Source organism: Anas acuta, chromosome 19 (genome assembly GCF_963932015.1).
Source record: "Anas acuta chromosome 19, bAnaAcu1.1, whole genome shotgun sequence".
Taxonomy (NCBI): domain Eukaryota; kingdom Metazoa; phylum Chordata; class Aves; order Anseriformes; family Anatidae; genus Anas; species Anas acuta.
The window spans coordinates 3,123,815-3,143,823 of record NC_088997.1 but is presented as its reverse complement, the minus strand read 5'-3'; the positions used below and the strand labels follow the sequence as shown (position 1 = coordinate 3,143,823).

The window sequence follows — 20,009 nt, the reverse complement described above, 5'->3', positions numbered from 1 at the left end:
CGTATAAATACCACTAGTTCTTGACATAAAGCCACACTCGTTGCAGCATTGTCTGGGGTGGAGATGGTGGCATTAATGGCTAATGCAAGATGTTATTGAGGGTGTTACCATGACCAGCGTAGGTGAATTTAACACTTGTTGGCTGTGAGATGTTTCTTTGGAAAGCTTATTTCTAGGAAGGCTTGACAGAGTGAACCTGCCTCTGTCCTTTTGCATATGACTTGTGTTGGCAGGGATAGGCAAGGCAGCAAGGAAAACTCTTCAGAAATCACTGCGCTGATGTGGAATTCCAAGGCTGAAGTCTTTGAATTGTTCTGTATCACATTTTTCTTGCTTTCTGGTCTCTCAGAGGAGAAATGTAAGCTTTATTTTAAACTCTAGGTAGTGGCTGGATCTAGGCTGTAAAAACCATGCCCTGCTCATCATTAGGCACATCAGTTTGTTATGGGATAGCATTTCTTGGAGAGTGGCTTGCGAAGGGAAAGAATAAATGAGGAAAAAAAGGGAAAGAATAAATCACAAATCTTTGTGATGGTGCAATATTACACGTGAGAAACCAGTAAATGTTGCAAAAACATAATTTATGTACTTCCAACTCCATTTTTGACTCCAAATGGGATGAAAAGAAAAATGCTGACAATGGCAAATGTATGTTTATTTATTCCCATTAGTAAATCAGGTATCGGTGTGTTGTGACCTTCGTCTGGTATTTATGGAAGTGATTTAAATGACTGCTAAATGTGGTGGCATTTATGTAGTTACGGGCTTTTTGCATAGCCAGACTTAGTGTGCAACAGTGTATCGGTCTGTGTTGTGTTAGACACAGCCAGGTATTAGAAGGGTTGGCATGCTGCCTTTCTATGCTGAATTAAACGCTCATGAATTAAATTCTTAAAATATAGAAAATTCAGATTTAATCACTTCTTTCCGATCATTTGTTTGAACGTGGATGGGGAATGGCAGTAAGTAATTTTTTAACCTGGTGAATTTCTTTTAGTGGCTATAGACTGCTTAATACGTTTGTACTTTATAATAAATGACAGCTACGGCCTGGGATGAATTACTAATCTTTATCTGGGTTGACAATGCTTGAGGAGAGATAGTCAGAATGAGTCACAGTGCTGTATCTGACGTGTGTAAGGAGGCTGTATTACATGACTAATGATTTCATCTCTTTCCCAAAAAGTTTTCTGAAGCTGGGGTGGAAGGGAAGAAAAGGGAAAGGAAAGATGAAATTGCTTTTGTGAAGGGTTGTGGGATAGCAGACCTATTTCCATGTAAGTGATAAATAATATTTTGTGATTTTTTTTTCCTCCTGTGCAGATTAATGGTGCAATGTAGAAAGCCTTTAAAGGTTTCGGATGAACTGGTGCAACAGTATCAGAGTAAAAACCAATACCTAGCAGCAGTAGTGTCAGAAGCTGACCAGGAACCTGAAATTGATCCTTATGCCTTTGTTGATGGTGATGTGGAATTCTTATTTCCTGATAGTAAAAAAGATAGGCAGAACATCGAGAGGGAAGCTGGGAAGAAACACAAGGTGAGTGAAGAAGTGAGGACACAAATCAGTGATGAGATTGAAACAAATTGCTTTAGTCACTAAATATAACATAAATCCTTCTCTGTATTTAGAAGTACATCTAAAAATGATTCAAGCAGAAATAATAAATGAAGAATGCAGCATTCATGCAGTAACTACACACCTAGTTTATTTTTATTTTTTTTGGCACACTGGTGGTGCTGTTGCACTAACCCTTATGGCTCGTTCTGGGAGAATGCTGCTGGATCGGAACAAAAATCCATCTGGCTCAGGATCCTCTCTCTAGAAATGGGTGACAGCAGATACTTGTGGAAGACTGTAAAAACAAAGCAAATGCTCTGTGCATATGTGGAAAGGTTGAGGGAAGAGGAGGTGAACTCTGACTAGTTGTTGCCTGGACAGTGAATTGCACTTTTTCCTTGTACTTTAACCAGTGCCAACTATGTGAGGCTGTGTTTAAAACAGAAGTACCAAGCTCCTCACTCCCTGTCCACTTCCCCTCTCACCCACCCTCCAAAAAGGAAGAAAATTTAACTTAATTGAGAGCTTGTATATGAAATAAATTGGCTTATTAGGAGGACTACTGTACGTTTACACTCCTGTACTGAGAGTTTCGTTAATAATTACCAGTATAGCTAATGTATACCATTTCATAATGTTTTTTTCAATAAAGTGTTAGAGCAAGAATCCACAGCTTGATTTCTAAATTAAGTGTTTATCCCTAACACAAAAGCCTAAGATGTATGTTATCCATGCTTTTCCTCTGTGTGTTGGTGGCATGTTGTCTGTATTCTAAGCCTCCTTCTCCATGAGCAGATACCACTAACCAGACTCCCAGGCTACACCCTGCTGAGCTAGAAGGCTAATGAGAACCTGATCCTTCCCATGCATACAAGAATTTCCATAGGGAAATAGTGTCCTTCTCCCAGATTGATTTAAGTGAACTTTTCTGCCTTTTTTGTTAATAGGCTGAGGACGGTGCATCCAGTGTTACAGTTTTATCTCATGAAGGAGAGGATGCTATGTCTCTGTTTAGTCCTTCTGTCAAGCAAGGTAAAAAGACTCTTTTTTTTTTAAATTGTGGTGTATTAATGATCATTTGAATAGTCAATGGACTCAACAGGCTACTGTGTTTTTACTTTGTGTCTTACCCTGTATCTTCAGAATTCAGGATGATCTTGGAAATGCACTTTATTTGTTGAACCTTGCAAATAAAAGGTGGCTATAAAGTCCAAATGTAATAAAATTGAAGGGACCTCACTTATGTGTAAGACACTTGAATGGAACTGAGAACATGTGTATATTTTCAGCTGTTGAAATAGTCCTTTAAATGTGGCTTTTTAAAGCACACATCACCAGTGTTTCTGTAATCTGTTTTTCTTTATAGATGCCCAACGTATTGCTGCTCATGCCCGCACTGCATCGACTAGCCTGTTCCATGAAACAGACTTGGTGGTCTCCTATACTGACCTTGACAATCTCTTCAATTCTGATGAGGATGAACTAACAGTAAGTTATGTTCAAAACGCATGGCATCTGCTAGACAAAAAACTGCAAGTAACATGTATGTGTTCTTGTGTTTTCTGGGTGGTTTTGGTGGTTTTAGGGGAACTTGCAACACTTGCAAGCAAGTATTGTGACTCCTCTAGAGCAGACATGCTGTTCTGCTTGGCTCATGCAATCACTTTTGATATAAAAAAGCTTTTGATCTTGCCTATCCTCGCAAATCAGACAGTATATGCTAGAATATATCTCTAGCTAAAATTAATAAACTAGCTAGTCAATGAAGGTAATACTGAAAACAAACAAAAATATGGAAGAAGCATTTAAACACGTGGACGGACCTTCTGCCAACAGAGCTGTTTCGTTGCAGTAGTTATTGTCTTGGAACAGTTTCTTTTGCAGTCTCTAGTGGCTCTGAATTCATTATCTTCCTTGTTTCTGTCTCAGTACTGTTGATAATCAGTTGTCTTTTCTGAATTGGACTTTGTTCCATGCATAAACCTAAATCTCCTTACTCAGACAAAATACCCATCAACTTTAATGGGAGCGGTAGTTGAGTAAAGGCGTGAAGGATCTTAATGGCCATCAAAGGTCGTCATTATATAGAGCATAAAGCAAGCTTATTTGCTCTTAAGCATGAAGACTCTTATGTTCTGTAGACTACAGTACTGTCTAAACATTGTAAAATATCTCTTAATTTAAACAGTTTTTCTTCCCTTTAACTCTTGTTCCAGGAGTTGCATTTATCTCTTTCTATTCCCGTTCATATGGTAACATCAGTAATGTTAGCATGGCTTTGGGAGTGTGTATTTTTTATGAGAGATTGTGGGCAGCCCTATTTAGCTTTTTTTGGTGTCTGCTAACGGGCTGAGAGCTACTTTATAGCTGGTCTTTCATTTCAATAGCGTCATGATTTGACGGGAGAGTATTCTGACGTACAAATATTAAGGGAAGACAAGGGTGACACCAATTACTAGTATCAAACTTATGATTTATTATAGGTTTTCTAAATATTACATAATATTATATAAAGTCTCAGCCTTCTATGTCCACTGTACATGAAATTTCCTGTTATCAGGGAAAATGAGTGTGTGTTCATGTCTAAAATGATTTTAATAGAGTACTACTTTTTCTTCTTAGCCTGGATCTAAAAGAACGGTGAATGGTGCTGATGACAAATCCAACTGCAAAGAGGCAAAAGCAGGAAATTTAGACCCGCTGTCATGCATAAGTAAGCTTTATTTTCTTCTTTAAATAGAATACTAGTTTTAAACATTTAAACATGCTTCCTTTACCCTACTGAAATCTTAGGAGAAAGAAAGCAATTCAAAATGTTGTCATACTCTAAAGCCTACTTCTAATCTGAAATTAGGCACTGCAGATCTCCATAAAATGTATCCAACTCCACCTTCATTGGAACAGCATATTATGGGATTTTCACCAATGAACATGAATAATAAGGAGTATGGCAGCATGGACACTACACTTGGAGGAACAGTACTTGAAGGGAATAGCTCTAGTGTGGGAGCTCAGTTCAGAATTGAAGTAGATGAGGGTTTCTGCAGCCCCAAACCTGCTGAAATAAAGGTAGGTAGTGCTGACGGTTCTGATATGTTTCTATTGATTATTGTTCAATCTATTACTTAATCCCGAATAGGATTGGTGGGAGACTAAGTACAATTTGTAACTTTTTCCCTGTATTATACTGAGGTAGGCAACATACATCTAATAAGTAATGTGTTATTTTACAATTTAAACTTAAAGAGTGATGTATCAATTATCCATTGGTAAACTAATGATAAAGTTTTGATAATTCATGGTTTGTTTTGTATTGGCACATCACTTGATGGGCGCCAATGATGTATGTGTAAATCTTAACTTCCACTTCACGGCTTTATCTGGATTAAATATTAAAGAGCTACTGTTTGAACTCTTATTCAGTTCCATTTTTTTAAGAAGCCTTTTTATTGCTGATGTAATCTTATTAATTTGCATGCTGATGCTTTACCATGTATAACTTCTAGGATTATTCTTATGTTTATAAACCTGAGAACTGCCAAGCCTTAGTGGGATGTTCCATGTTTGCACCACTGAAGACACTTCCTAGCCAGTGTCTCCCTCCCATCAAGCTGCCAGAAGAATGCATTTATCGCCAGAGTTGGACTGTAGGAAAGTTGGATTTACTTCCTCCAGGACCTGCCATGCCATTCATCAAAGATGGGTATGACTTATGCCACAAATGTGTGAGCTTTTTACAGTTTTCAGTTATTTACCCAATAAAGTACTCCTTAGCTTTATTTTTTTATAAACTTGTAATGAGAAAAATTTATAAAGACACTGTTTAGACAACTGACAGAAGTCTTTCAAACAATCTTTGATTAAACCTTACTACAAGAGAGTGTCTCCTGAAATAGCTTCTTAACTGTGCATACACGTTATTTGTTGTCTCATTTAAAGGTTTCTCGGGGAAGCTTAATGGTGCAAGTCCAGTTTTAATAAGTAATGAAGATGGTAACAATCAAGATAAATGTAAACCTGGGACTTTTTTTTTTTGCAGTGGTGGTATAGGTACTGTAAGGGTTTAGTAGGTGGTGCTTCTGTTTCTTAAATTATTTTCTTAAGTAGTAATAATCTCATCTGTACTGGGATTAGAAAAAAAAATTCCTTTTATTGAAAGCTATGCCTAGAGTGATAATTGCCTTGTAACAGGAGTATTACAGGAAGCATTTCTTTAATCTGTGTTTGGTAGTGATGGTTTTGCTGGCAGTTCTTGAAGAAAATATTTATTCCTCCTTCTGCATTAGTAGCTTCTATAGACAGATTAGGCAATGAGGAGGCTGTGTATTTATTGATAAAGTTGCAGTGTTTTTGATTTTGTTGTAAATACTGATGTTGCTTCTATTAGGTCACTTATAAGCAACGTGTTCCCAGGTCTCATCAGCCTTACAGGTCTTGGGAAATATTCAGCTGCTTAGAAAAAAAACATTAAATATTTCCAGGTGCTATTTCATACATCTAGCTGAATCTGCTATTGGCAGAATCCATACATCCATAGTATTTGTAACTTACACTGTTCATGTTAGTTTCCTGGAAACTATGTGGAAAGGAAGAAGGGAATGATTCTTTAACAGCACTGTCATTGGGAATCCTGCAAAGTCATTTAGAGCAAATGCTCCTGAAGTTCCTTAGGGAATTAAATTATTTCCGTAGATTATGAAAGACTAGTTCAAATAAGCAAATTTTAATTAGGAAGACCCTTATTTAGCAATTTGAGACTTAGGTGGTGCGTTGGTTTTGAAGTTTGTTTAAATTATTTCTTTCTTCTTATGGCTCCTATCAGTGATGGAAGCACTATGGATCAAGAGTACGGCCCTGCGTACACACCACAAACTCATACTCCATTTGGGATGCCACCAAGTAGTGCACCACCCAGTAACAGTGGAGCTGGAATTCTCCCTTCTCCTTCCACCCCTCGTTTCCCAACTCCTAGAACACCAAGGACTCCTCGGACACCTCGTGGAGCTGGTGGACCGGCAAGTGCGCAGGGTTCAGTCAAGTACGAGAACTCTGATTTATACTCACCAGCTTCCACACCATCAACATGTAGACCGCTTAATTCTGTTGAACCTGCAACCGTGCCTTCCATTCCAGAGGCACACAGTCTTTATGTGAATCTCATCCTTTCAGAGTCTGTAATGAATCTTTTCAAAGACTGTAACTTTGACAGCTGCTGCATATGTGTTTGCAATATGAACATCAAAGGTGCTGATGTTGGAGTTTACATTCCCGATCCAACACAAGAGGCCCAGTATAGGTGTACCTGTGGTTTCAGTGCTGTTATGAATAGAAAATTTGGCAACAGTTCTGGACTGTTTCTTGAAGATGAATTGGATATTTTAGGACGTAATACAGAGTGTGGCAAGGAAGCAGAAAAACGCTTTGAAGCTCTCAGAGCTACTTCTGTCGAACATGGCAGCGGAGGACTGAAAGAACCTGAGAAACTGCCTGATGAGTTAATACTGTTGCTGCAAGATCAATGCACCAACTTGTTCTCACCATTTGGAGCAGCAGATCAAGATCCTATCCCCAAAGTCAGTGCAGTTAGCAACCTGGTACGTGTAGAAGAAAGGGATTGTTGCAATGACTGCTACTTAGCCTTGGAACATGGACGCCAGTTCATGGACAATATGTCAGGAGGAAAAGTTGATGAAGCACTTGTGAAAACGACTTGCTTGCACCACTGGTCAAAAAGAAATGGTAAATACTGAAAACAATTTATTTGCTGCTCTTCTACCTCTGAATTTTTACTTTTTTTTTTTTTAAAGGTTTTTGGTTTCAAGTACTGGATGCTTTAAACTGTTTTTCCACCTGCATGCTTGCATAAACTTCTGCTTTAACAGTGTTCAAAATAACGCTTCTTTTTACCTTCTGTGGTGGTACCATACAGCAAGCAGAGTGTAGACCTTGAACACCATATACCACCGTATAATTCTAACAGGTTGGAAGTGTAATGTAAGACCACAGTAACTGTTCAAGATGCTTTTCCTAGACTTATTCTTTTAAAGCAGCTTTTGGTGACTGTATCCACAGAGGTTCTGTGGAATGAGCGCATGTAGAAAAAATGTAGGTGGTTCAAATGGTGACTGTACTGCGAAAGGCTACTGTGGTAGAATTCAAGAAGATGTATGATTCAATTGGCTTCTGCCCCCTTCTTTAAGAGGGGGTGGTAGTTTAATGGGGTGTGTGGTAAATGTGCTTTATTGTGGCCTTTGCTGTGTGTTGGATCTGCCAGAGATTTTTGGAGTTTTCTTTCTAGGCCTTGGCTAATGATTTACTGTCTCACGGTACACTCCTGCCTGCTTGTATTTGCATACCTACCTCTTCTCTCAGTAGCAGTCTTTTCAAGTAGCAACTATAGGTGGGTAAACAGTAAAACATGGAACTTTGAGAAGTTAACTACAGTTAATAGTCATTAGTGAGGCTGAAGAAGATGAACAAAGCTAGGCTTCTGTGTATTGATGGAGCTGTAAGTTTAAAAGCCCAGGCTCTGGGTAAATCAATGTTTTCAGGTACACAGGAGAAGACGTGGTATAATTGTGACCTTGATGCTTAGGATAAAAAGATGTGAAAATGATTTTTAGAAGAAGGCAAAGATACTATAGCCCTGACAAATTTTGAAACACTGTGCATTAAATGGCATAGTGGTGGGAAGCTGATGAAATGGACCGTGTTTGAGATTTCTCTGAAGTGAGCACTGGGTGGCAGTCTGCCTAAACTTCCTTTACATGGAGGGGAGAATTCTGCAGTTTAAAACTTGCACAACTTGATTTTTTTTTTTTTTTTGTGACTTAGTCTAAGAAATAAAAATATTAAGATGTTAAGGCTTTTGCAGGAAGTAACTCTACAGATGATTTTTTTTTTTTTCGGTTTCCTTGTTTGTTTTTTATCTGGTTAGGAGGAGGGGGAGAGGGAGAACTCTAAATCTGTGTGCTTAACTTTTTCTATCTGCCTTTGGATGGCCTGCATGAACAGCACGTAAATATTGGAAGAAGGTGACTTATTTAAAAACAAGGTAGCTTAGGATCAGGGTTGTTTGTGGAAGGCTTTATTTTATCCTATTGTTGTGGCAGGCCTTAACAACTTTTTATCCTTTCAGTTTTGGATGTGAGCATGCAGTGTTCCCAGGACATCCTGCGCATGCTCCTCTCGCTCCAGCCAGTTCTTCAGGATGCAATTCAGAAGAAGCGAACAGTCCGATCTTGGGGTGTGCAAGGCCCTCTCACGTGGCAACAGTTTCACAAAATGGCTGGCAGAGGCTCTTATGGTAAACTGCTGTGTAGACTCTTGTCTGTTAATCTCTACTTGATCTGGCCACCAAACCTCAGCGTCTGGATGCTGTTCAGCCTATTGCTATTCTAAACAGCATTTGGACCTTTCTTTAAAATAACAAGAGCCATTAGGCAGGGGAGAATACTTTTCTTTGCAGAAACAGAATATTCTAAAAACACTGAATGAATCAAAAGTATCTGCGTTTAAAATTGACAATTGCACTGTTTATATACACCTGACACTTATCATAGTGAAGGACTGAATTTTCAAAATGGATTTTGTGTTTAAATACAGAGCAATTACTAAATATTAGCTTTGAAATGCTTGAAAAAGTGTGCTTTATTGATCAGTAGCTTCAAAATTATGTTGAAGATCTGAGATCATCCAGTGTGTTGTATCATACATACTTGGAGTAGCCAACACCTGATGCATGTTTACAGATAGAAGGTAAATTTTGTGCACTCAACTTAAGGTTTAAACTCTGACTTTATTAGCATATGTGAAATTGTTTCATTTGCCAACATACAAAGGGGTCACCTTTTGCCAGCAGGTATTAGTAGCTATTGTAATATTTAGAACATCCTAATTATACATTTAAGATGCATATAAATGCATGTTCTTGAGAATTTTCCTTCTGTGGTCATTCATGTATCTGCTTAGACTATTTACATTTCTTCCCCCTCTTTTTTGATCACTGATCCCTTAGATTCTGTGGGGAAGGCTTCCTGGATGGTGAAGATCTGTTCCTGATTGTATAGTGGTAAACATAATAAACAACTGTGTAACTTCTTTAGGCCCTGAGAGATTTCAGATGAGAATACTCAGCTAATTTATTTTTTTTTCTCGGAGCATTGGATTGTGCATGCATGCTTTTTTCATTTGTATGTGTTAAAAGAACTATTCCATTTATAATCAGTGCTACTTCCTCTTAGATGCTGGGAATGCTAGTGTTTCTTCTTTTCATGTTTTCTAGAAGCAGGTTGTTATTTTTAAGCTTCCTGCTTAATATATTGGAAAATCTATTTTGCTTTTCCAGGAACTGATGAGTCCCCAGAACCACTGCCAATCCCAACATTTTTGTTGGGATACGATTATGATTTTCTGGTGCTGTCTCCATTTGCATTGCCGTACTGGGAGAGGCTGATGTTGGAACCTTACGGATCTCAGAGAGATGTTGCTTATGTTGTGGTGTGCCCTGAGAATGAGGCTCTGCTAAATGGAGCAAAAAGCTTCTTTAGGGATCTGACTGCAATATACGAGGTACATTATTTATGGCAGTTAGCAGTGAAATGGATTTTTGAAAAACTGTTTCTAATACATACTCATAACTATTTATCAGGCTTGTCTCCAGTGGTATAAGTGCTTGTGTGGAATGCTATATCAGAAAGCTGCTGGAAAGGATTTTAGGAATGGGCACTTGGAAGACAAGGGTTGTTCGCACTGCACTGCTCATCATTACTTCTAGTAGTAGCTGTTTTGAGTCTGTCTGATAAAACGCCACTCAGTGGTAAAGCAGAGTATTACCACTTTAATTGCTTTAGCTTAATGAATTAAGTGCATGTATTGCTTGGATTGTGATTAGGATTAGGGTGGATGATCTATCAATCTGTTTTTCTTGCATTTAGGAAAACATGAAAATCGCTATACAGTATTTCATACTCGTGTAGTTTTCTAGAATTAAAATGTTTCTTTGGAATGTCATGAGTCTTTCTCTCTCTCCATGCTCCTTTACTTGATATCTTACTTTAACTCCTTACCTTGCATCTTATGTTTTGCCTTTGCAGTCATGCAGACTGGGTCAGCACAGGCCTATCTGTAAATTACTGCCTGATGGAATCATGAGAGTTGGACCTACTGCTTCAAAGAAACTTTCTGAGAAGTTGGTCACAGAATGGTTCTCACAGACAGCTAATGCCAACAATGAAGCATTTTCCAAACTGAAATTATACGCCCAAGTTTGCAGATATGAACTAGGTATGGATTACTTTTTTTTGGTGCTGCTTTTTGTGTATACTTGCCACCTGTTCCATTCCAGTAGAAGAGAAATCGTTGTATTTATTCATTGAGTCTTACTGTTTGTTACAGTTTTCTAGTTTTAAGTTTGGGGAAAAAAGTAAACCAGAAAAACCATACGTTTAGGTACGTCTTCATAATAAACAGTACTAAATGTACACTCTTTTTCTGGTTTTAGGTCCTTATCTCGCTTCTCAGCCTTTGGACAACTCTTTACTTTCCCAAACAAATCTGATCCCTCCCCCCAGCCAGCCAGCCTCTGCTCTGCCCCCAGTGACAGCTAATGCTGGAAATCCCAACACTCCATCGTCTGCTTCTGCAGCTCCCACCAGTAGTACTATGACAGCAACATCAACTAGTGCCATGTCTTCTGCAGCTACTACAGCTAATTCAACTTTGACGACCACTGCCACGTCATCCTCTTCTGCTAATGTAGGCAGTGGGATACCAACAAACAAGCCCTCTTCGTTTCCACCTTTTAGCAGTATGAACAATACCACTTCTGCTTCCCTGCCCACTCAGGCTGCAACAGTCCAAAATGGGCAAACAGGAGGACAGCAGCAACAGCCGACACTGCAAACAGCAGGGATGTCTGCGGATACTACTTCAGCACCTGCACAGCCCCATCCAGAGGTTTCTGAAAGGTAATGGAACTGCACGTTCAAGCCCTCTTAGTTAAAAAAGTAAACCAAAGCAAAACATAAAACCCGCAGCTCAACAAATGTGAACATATTAATGGCACGCTTGTCCCCTCAATAACAAACCATTTCTTTTCTAGTCACCAAGTTGCTTTTTAGGGAGAATGCAAACTCATTAATGGTAGAGTTTAATTTTCTGACTTATATCCTAGCTGCAATTCTAATTGTATCTCGGTGTTTGCTGTGATACAAAAATAAACTTTTTTTCTTCTATTTCTCTAAAGAGGAAAAACTTTGCCAAACTACCTGTTTTTTGCCAAAAAAAACCTCTGTATTTTTAAATGAGGTGGAAGGAGAAATAGATATCTGGCATCATCTTGAAATTCTACTTTGTTATTGAAGTCATAGTTTCTCAGTAAGAAGTGTCTTAATTGCTGATGTTGTAGGTGTTTTTGTTCCCCAGTTGAACCAATCAAACTATGTGCTGATGAGCTTCTGTAATGAAGAAGGCTAAAGAGAAAACAAGTATGATACTGAGTTGTTGACAAGCTAACAAAAAAAATTGAAATAAAAAGACCGTTTCTTACACCACAGTTAACTCAAAGGTCTTTCAGATTAATCTTTGATTTGAGCTTAGTTTTAATGTAAGTAAAAACAAATTGTTATAAAGCTTACCATCTAGTAATGGGTTTCAAAATTTCATTTCCAGCACTATGGATCGAGATAAAGTTGGAGTCCCTACAGATGGAGATTCACACGCTATCACCTATCCACCTGCAATTGTAGTTTACATAGTTGATCCTTTTACGTATGAAAAAAAGGATGAGAACAGTAGCTCGTCTAGCTTGTGGACACTTGGACTTCTGCGCTGCTTTTTAGAGATGGTTCAGGTTCTTCCTCCCAACATCAAGAATATAATTTCTGTGCAGGTGAGCCAACATTTATAGAAACATGCTGATCAAAGTACCTCCTTTGGTTTTAGCTGTATTTTGGAGATGATAATGCCCTCAAAGTGAAAGTTCTGTTTGCTCTGTGAACATTGTTTACAGTTCTGCAGCTGTTAAATTAATAAGATTATGGTCTTTAGAGAAGTTTGGGTGTTATTAGTCAAAGCCAAAGCCTGTGGTAGTTTCCTACCTCCTCAGTCTTATCTCAGAGGAATGCACTGGCCCACTCCAGTAATGAGTGAAGTATGGGAAAACTGCTTTGTCCAATCACCAAGATCTGCTGCCAGCGTAACCCTGCTGGGCTTTAGACTAGGGCTTCTTTGTGATAAGTATCCAACTGTAACACTATCAGCAGCAAAAGTAGTAATCAGAGGGCATCTTTCTGGAGGACTCACTAAGGTTATCTGCTAACCAAATTCTTTTCTTTTCTGAAGAAAAGATCAATGAGCATAATTACTTGAAGTCCCATATAGCTTTGGAAGGAGTAGTAGAAAATATCAAAGAACCAGAGAGAACCAGAGAAATGATTGTAAACTGACATTCTGAAAGCAACATACCCAAATACTATCTCAAAAAAAAGTAATGATGAAACAGTAACTTAATTTTCCTGTGTATTTTGTTGTAGATTGTCCCATGTCAGTACCTTCTGCAGCCCGTGAAACACGAAGACCGGCAGATTTATACTCAGCATTTAAAATCTTTGGCATTTTCAGCATTTACTCAGTGTCGGAGACCTCTTCCAACTTCCACCAATGTGAAAACGTTAACTGGCTTTGGTCCAGGTTTAGCCATGGAAACTGCTCTTAAGAGCCCTGATGTGAGTGTTCTCAAGACTAATGTGATTCTGTAAATATGTGAATCAAAGGGAAGAATGTTTATTTTATCAGCAGTGTCTTTCACATGAACTAACCAGAGTTAAGAATAATCATTTCTTTAAAGTTCATTTTCTGTTCTGTCATCTTTTATAGAGACCTGAGTGTATTCGACTCTACACCCCTCCTTTTATATTGGCTCCTGTAAAAGACAAGCAAACAGAACTAGGAGAAACTTTTGGAGAAGCTGGCCAAAAGTATAACGTACTTTTTGTAGGCTACTGTTTGTCTCACGATCAAAGATGGCTTCTTGCATCCTGTACAGATCTCTATGGAGAACAGTTAGAGACTTGCATAATTAATATTGATGTACCAAACAGGTAAGAATGAGTTCTTAATTTTTAGCATGTATATTTTCTTTATTTTCCCCAGAGTTATTTTATTTATGATAATATAAGAGTAACTCTGACTTACGTAGACTCACCATATAGTAAAATTAAAACAAACAGATAATTTCAGTATTATGTGTATATTGTTAAAACTTCTAGAATGCTATTTAGTTTCCTGAGAGCTGTTGTATGTTTCTTCCTGCTACATCCCCCTTCTGGTTTCTTGATGTCGGTGTTAGAATGTGATTAATTAAAAACAAACCAGCCTCCTATTTTGAATGTGAAGTAGCAGTTAATGTACTACAATATTAACATTATTGTTTCCTGCTAATGTTCAGGTTACTACAAGCGAGTCCCGAAGGCAGCTAGAGAAACTTCTTGTCAATGGGTTCTGATTTTATCTTTTTTTTTTTTTTTTTTTTTTTAAATTCTAGAGCTCGCAGGAAAAAGGGCTCTGCCCGCAGGCTTGGTCTTCAGAAACTCTGGGAATGGTGCTTAGGACTTGTGCAGATGAGCTCTTTGCCTTGGAGAGTTGTAATAGGACGTTTAGGACGAATAGGACATGGGGAATTAAAAGGTAATGTTAGCATTTTAGAGTCTAAAACTCTATTTGGAGCTTTAATCTTAAATAATACAGTGTCTGTCCCTGCTTCTGGAGAAAACCTATATAACTTTAGAGTTCCTTTGTACACCTAACACGTGTGAACTTTGTACCACACAGTGTTTTATGTAGAATATGTATTCTGCAGTAAGCACTGTTCTTCTAGACAGACTTGTGTCCTTTTTATCATCAGATTGGAGTTGTTTGCTGAGTCGCCGAAATCTTCAGTCCCTCAGTAAGAGACTAAAAGACATGTGCAGAATGTGTGGCATCTCTGCTGCAGACTCTCCCAGCATTCTCAGTGCTTGTTTGGTAGCAATGGAACCACAGGGGTCCTTCATCATAATGCCAGGTATTTGAGAAACTATGTTTTGGAGAGGGAATTCATAGTTAATTCTTGCAAAACTAAGGAAATGCTTGACTTGTCTTCCAAAGATTCTGTATCGACTGGCTCTGTATTTGGACGCAGCACCACTTTAAATATGCAGACATCTCAGCTGAATACCCCACAGGACACGTCATGCACTCACATACTTGTGTTTCCCACATCTGCTTCTGTGCAAGTAGCATCGTCAACTTATACCACTGAAAACTTGGATCTGGCCTTCAACACAAACAACGGTTAGTAGATTGGACTTATTTTAAAAACAAACCAAAGCTCTCTCATCAGTCCCCCTGTAATAAGACTGTTTATTCTACTGAACTGCAGGATTTATGTGGAAAATCACTTGATTTCAGAATGTGTTGTCATATCCTATAGGTAGGGAAATTGCAGAAATTGACTGTTCCTGTTCTTTTTCAAGATGGAGCAGATGGAATGGGGATCTTTGACTTGTTAGACACTGGAGATGATCTTGATCCTGATATTATAAATATACTTCCTGCATCCCCTACTGGATCCCCTGTACATTCTCCAGGGTCCCACTACCCCCATGGAGGTGACATGGGCAAGGTAAGAGTATATGTCTTTATGTGGTTTCTGTTCATTTGTTTTCCTGCATCTGCTCATGGTCCTCTGTGGAATGGAAGGTTCCTAGGAAATGTTTTGAATTAACTGGCTAGTGGGGTGTCTGCAAAACTTGTGTAATGGCCTGGATGTTTCAAAATGCTTTGTGATTTGAAAGTGACAGATAACTTCTGTTTTGTGCTCTCTAATATTAAACTGTTGCTTGTTTTGTAGGGTCAAGGTACAGACCGATTGCTTTCAACAGAATCTCATGATGAAGTAACAAATATACTGCAACAGCCATTGGCCCTTGGTTATTTTGTGTCAACTGCCAAAGCAGGTCCATTGCCTGACTGGTTTTGGTCAGCATGTCCTCAAGCACAAAATCAGTGTCCCTTGTTTCTTAAGGTACAGTAAGCTCGTCAGGCTGTACAGCCATCTTTGTGGACAGTCTGTCACACACTACTGTGCAACATGCAGGGATTTGAATTGGGAGAACTGTTATGTTTAAAGAGTCGGTGCACAGCTTCTGGAATATGTCTGGTTTTGTTTCAAGAGAGGTTGGGTTTCAAGTTCTTGAGCTTTAGCTTTTTATGTTCGCTTTTTGAAAAGGAAGAAAAATGATTAATGGAAGGTAGCAAATAGTCTGAAGGATTCTGCTTTTCTGATGGTTTCTTCAGAGTATCCTGACACCTTTTTCTTAGTGGCTCTGTGCTAAAGTATTTTGTAAGGATAGGTGTCCTGTTCTGTTTCTAGACAGACTTCGGATCAATGTTTCACCCCTTTGGGGGACTGGTGGTGGCGGGAAGTAATGTAATAAAGTAATAATATTGTAGTACCCTGAGAAGTTCCAATATGGAATAGATTGGTCTTAGGGAAAGCAAGTGGACTTTTAAATACATGGCTGTATTAGAATGAGTCCAGAGGAAGGCCATGAAGATGATCAAAGGGCTGGAGCACCTCTCCAATGAAGAGAGGCTGAGGGAGTTGGGGTTCTTCACCCTGGAGGAGAGGGGGCTCTTGGGAGACCTTATAGCAGCTTTTCAGTAGGGGCTATAGGAAAGCTGAGGAGGGACTCTATGTCAGGAGTGATAGGAAAAGTGGTAATTGCTTTAAACTAAAAAAAGGTAGATTGAGATTAGATATTTGGAGTAAGTTATTTACTCTGAGGGTGTTGAGGCACTGGAACAGGTTTAAGGCCATTTTGGATGGGGCTTTGAGCAACCTGGTCTAGTGGAAGGTGGAATTAGATGATCTTTAAGGTCCCTTCCAACCCAAACCATTCTATGGTTCTATAAAGGCTGTGTATTAATAGAAATCTCATTACACTTGAGTTGCCTTTTTAATAATCACTTAATGTAGGCAAAGGCATCTTAAAACAATTTCTTAAAAGCACAATGCGAATAGTGAAATGCAACTTAGGAGAGAGAAGTCCTGCGCTTACTGACTGCATAAAGCCAAGATTTATTTCAGCTCGTGTCAGAGAATGGAAGGTGGCTGCAAGATGGGGGTTGGTGGTACAAAGGGAAGAAAGTAGTAGTTCAATCAGATAACTGCTAACATCTTTCTTCCTTTCTTAGGCCTCTTTGCACCTCCATGTGCCTTCAGTGCAATCAGACGAGCTACTCCACAGTAAACACTCCCATCCACTTGATTCTAATCAAACTTCTGATGTGCTCAGGTATTTATGATTGATCACTTGCAAAAATACGGTGCATTTCATCTTTAATATTGCTGCAATAGATCTACATATTTGTTTTTCTTGCTGTTATTTCTTTGCTGATGTCCTCAGCACGTCACAAACACAATAAACTGCTGTGCTTTGAGTGACTAAAAGATGGCTTTATCACAGGACAGTGCAGTTAAATACAAAGATCACTAAGCCCTTCTTTAATTCAAGTTGATTACAGCTGAAAATATTTGAAAAATATTGAGTTCATCAAAACCAGAAAACAGTGTATAAATGAGTGGAAGATGGTTAAACTTAAACCAGAATTTTGCATGGGTCGTGGGAATACTGAAATGCTGAAGTACAAGAGTGTAGATAGTCATGTAAACATAGGACACTGAAAAAAGGTTCCTTTTGTGTTTTTAATACATGAACCTCAACATTAATGAGAATCAACAATTAAAATGACTGTTTTCTACTGAAATAAACTTCTGCTTTGATGTGCTTGTAATAATTCTGAATTGTAATAATTGATTGTGCTTGTAATAATTCTGAAAGCACGTTATTTCAGCATGTTGGGAAGCATACGTGCCTAATACCAAACAAACTAGTATATTAGGACTGTAAAATACTGGTGAGAAAAATCTGTTGGCTTAATGGAAGCTTGTTTTGCTTTTCAGGTTTGTTCTGGAACAGTACAATGCACTCTCCTGGCTAACCTGTGATCCTGCAACCCAGGACAGACGGTCATGTCTCCCAATTCATTTTGTGGTGCTGAATCAGTTGTATAACTTTATCATGAATATGCTGTGATCTTCATCTGAATTTTGCAAGACAAAAATGAGGAAAAGGGATATTTCACTGCAGGACTAAGTTATAATTCTTCTCAGTGCAAGTTGTTTGTGGTGGGGTATGAATCTTGTTACTTCCAGCAAATATTGTTTTGACTTGTGAGAGGGGTACCTACTTACCCTGCTGTCTTTGAGTCACTGACTATGGGGGACGCTTTAGAATGATGATCAGAAAGTGTATTATAACATTTTTAGTAGCAGAATTAACCATTTTTCCCCAGTCACAGTATTTGTGAAGAGTAATGAGCCATAGTACCCAGTCATGGTTAATGAATATTAAAAGCATGGAGATGAGAAGAAACACGAGGAACAATAAGTTTCAATCTATGGCTTCAGAACATCAAGATGTTCTTGTATTGGATTATAGTACCTAGTATTCAAAAATGCCTGCATCTCTTATTTATTGTAAGTTTTTAAATGTATAAATTGTCTTATATTTCTTAACCTCTTTTATAAAAATTTTCCTAGAAGGTTTATACTGCCTTCTTGCTTTAAAGCAATTGGTCTAAAATATATGTAATCGTCTTAATTAAAAGTTGCAGTAGGTTGCTTTTAGAGTATTATTTTTTTGTAAGGGGGTGGGGTGGGGACAGTAAATTTGTATTGTCTTGATGTACAGTTTAATGGGGATAGAGGGGGTTAATGTCCATACCATTGTGTGTGGGGGATTTACAGCTAAGCTGTAGTTGCAGAGTACATGTACAGTAATGAAGTTCACTGTGTTTATATAAATTGAAAAGGTACCGGGTCTTACAGCATTTTATATCACACCTTTACAGAGTAACAATGGCAATATATAAGTGATATTGTAGGTGGTTTAACTTGTAGTGAGAATAAAATGAATAAACTCTTCAATTGAAGTTTGTGTTATGGTTCAGGGCTGTGGCTAGATTCTCAGATCTGTTTCCAGTGTACAAGTTTTATTATTACAAGAATATCTATTGTGCATTGTTGTTACCTAGATATTCTTGGCACTGTGGTGACTGCATTAGTTTCTTTCACGTGTGTGATAAAACACCAAATTTGAAGCAGAACACACAGAAAAATCTTTTTACCCAAAGTCTCCTGTAAGGCTGAAATTTAGCCCAGCTCTAGCCATTTTACAAATGCAAAAATAGTCAATCTTGACTTTAAGATTGGTGTGTGTTTAACTAAAATGTGGTGTATATAGATTCTCAGTGAATTCTGGTATTCAGATTTTATTCCACTAGTAAAAATAAAAAATAAAAAACACACAAAAAAAACAAAACAAAGAAAAAAAGAAAAAAAAAAAAGAACAACCAAACACAAAACCCTGAACACTTTCATGTATTTTTGGCACTGTGGTGAAGGTACCAGGTATCAGTGTATATGGCCTTCCCCGTATCCCCTTTTCAGACTGGGGCATGTGCCAAGGAGGCTTAGCCCTCCCTAAGGAAGGGACTGACAAATCACAAGGCTTTGATAAACCTCTCCTCCTATTAAGTCACCATTTTTTCCTCAGTAGCTTCCTTCCTTTCTCCTAGCACATGCCAAATGTCTGATGCTGCTCTAAAATAGCCCCTACGGGTGCTGAAGAGCAACTGCATATGCTTTTCCTTGGTTCCTCATCTTCCGACTGCCAGATTAAAAACTTAACTCCTGCAGTGCTCACGTGAGCCCATTATGATAACCTGTGTCCTGGGTCTTAACGCTGTCCGTCTGGCTGGTTTAAACCTTTAAAGGAGCAAGTTTTTAAGATGCATTTGTGCACCCACTGTTAATCCTCTACAAGGAAGAAATCACTTGCATTTACAAAATGTACTGTGTTAATGAAAATTATGGTTTTGTAAATGCAAAATACCTGCCTGAGAATTTTTCTTATGAACAGTCTCCTTGAATCTTGTATATACAATATTAGCAACCTTTTTGTTTTTGTATAAAGAAGTTGTACAATTGGTGATGAAAATTTTCAGTCATTTCTTCAAAATAACATGAGTGCAATCAGCAGTGAGCATATTTTGATAAATAGAGTTAATAACTGGGTCTGACCATTACTTTATCATGATAATGACAATGCACCATAGATTAAGCAGCACGTTTTTTATCTTGCTGAAGGTGGTTTTTTTCCTCATTTGGCTGAGATTTTTGAAGTGGAAAAGTGCTCTAAAACTGGAGTTTTCTAAGCATATGTCCTAGATTTTTTTTTTTTTTGGAAGTTTTGTTGCTTAAGTGGTCATTTTTAACCCTGGCTCAGTTAGCCAAGTTCCAAGGGCTGGGTTTTGGTGTGGCTTTTTTTTTGTGTTCACAAAG

At 38.3% G+C, this 20,009-nt stretch overlaps 1 protein-coding gene across 2 annotated transcripts in view; it reads left to right on the top strand.

The window, feature by feature from the left end:
* The window catches only part of MED13 (mediator complex subunit 13), a 55,365-nt gene extending 36,493 nt beyond the window's left edge, over positions 1 to 18,872 (top strand). For both annotated transcript variants that reach the window (XM_068656299.1, XM_068656298.1), the window contains 21 exons: positions 1,324 to 1,540; positions 2,509 to 2,593; positions 2,928 to 3,049; positions 4,184 to 4,274; positions 4,416 to 4,630; positions 5,068 to 5,264; positions 6,384 to 7,300; positions 8,700 to 8,867; positions 9,909 to 10,132; positions 10,657 to 10,846; positions 11,064 to 11,529; positions 12,233 to 12,452; positions 13,096 to 13,287; positions 13,439 to 13,662; positions 14,106 to 14,248; positions 14,466 to 14,624; positions 14,708 to 14,893; positions 15,076 to 15,224; positions 15,453 to 15,626; positions 16,799 to 16,899; positions 17,568 to 18,872. In XM_068656299.1, the coding sequence (XP_068512400.1) occupies positions 1,324 to 1,540; positions 2,509 to 2,593; positions 2,928 to 3,049; positions 4,184 to 4,274; positions 4,416 to 4,630; positions 5,068 to 5,264; positions 6,384 to 7,300; positions 8,700 to 8,867; positions 9,909 to 10,132; positions 10,657 to 10,846; positions 11,064 to 11,529; positions 12,233 to 12,452; positions 13,096 to 13,287; positions 13,439 to 13,662; positions 14,106 to 14,248; positions 14,466 to 14,624; positions 14,708 to 14,893; positions 15,076 to 15,224; positions 15,453 to 15,626; positions 16,799 to 16,899; positions 17,568 to 17,700 (4,573 nt within the window). In that variant the 3' untranslated portion in view covers positions 17,701 to 18,872. The remainder of the gene's footprint in view (positions 1 to 1,323; positions 1,541 to 2,508; positions 2,594 to 2,927; positions 3,050 to 4,183; positions 4,275 to 4,415; positions 4,631 to 5,067; positions 5,265 to 6,383; positions 7,301 to 8,699; positions 8,868 to 9,908; positions 10,133 to 10,656; positions 10,847 to 11,063; positions 11,530 to 12,232; positions 12,453 to 13,095; positions 13,288 to 13,438; positions 13,663 to 14,105; positions 14,249 to 14,465; positions 14,625 to 14,707; positions 14,894 to 15,075; positions 15,225 to 15,452; positions 15,627 to 16,798; positions 16,900 to 17,567) is intronic.
* The last annotated feature ends 1,137 nt before the right edge of the window (positions 18,873 to 20,009 follow it).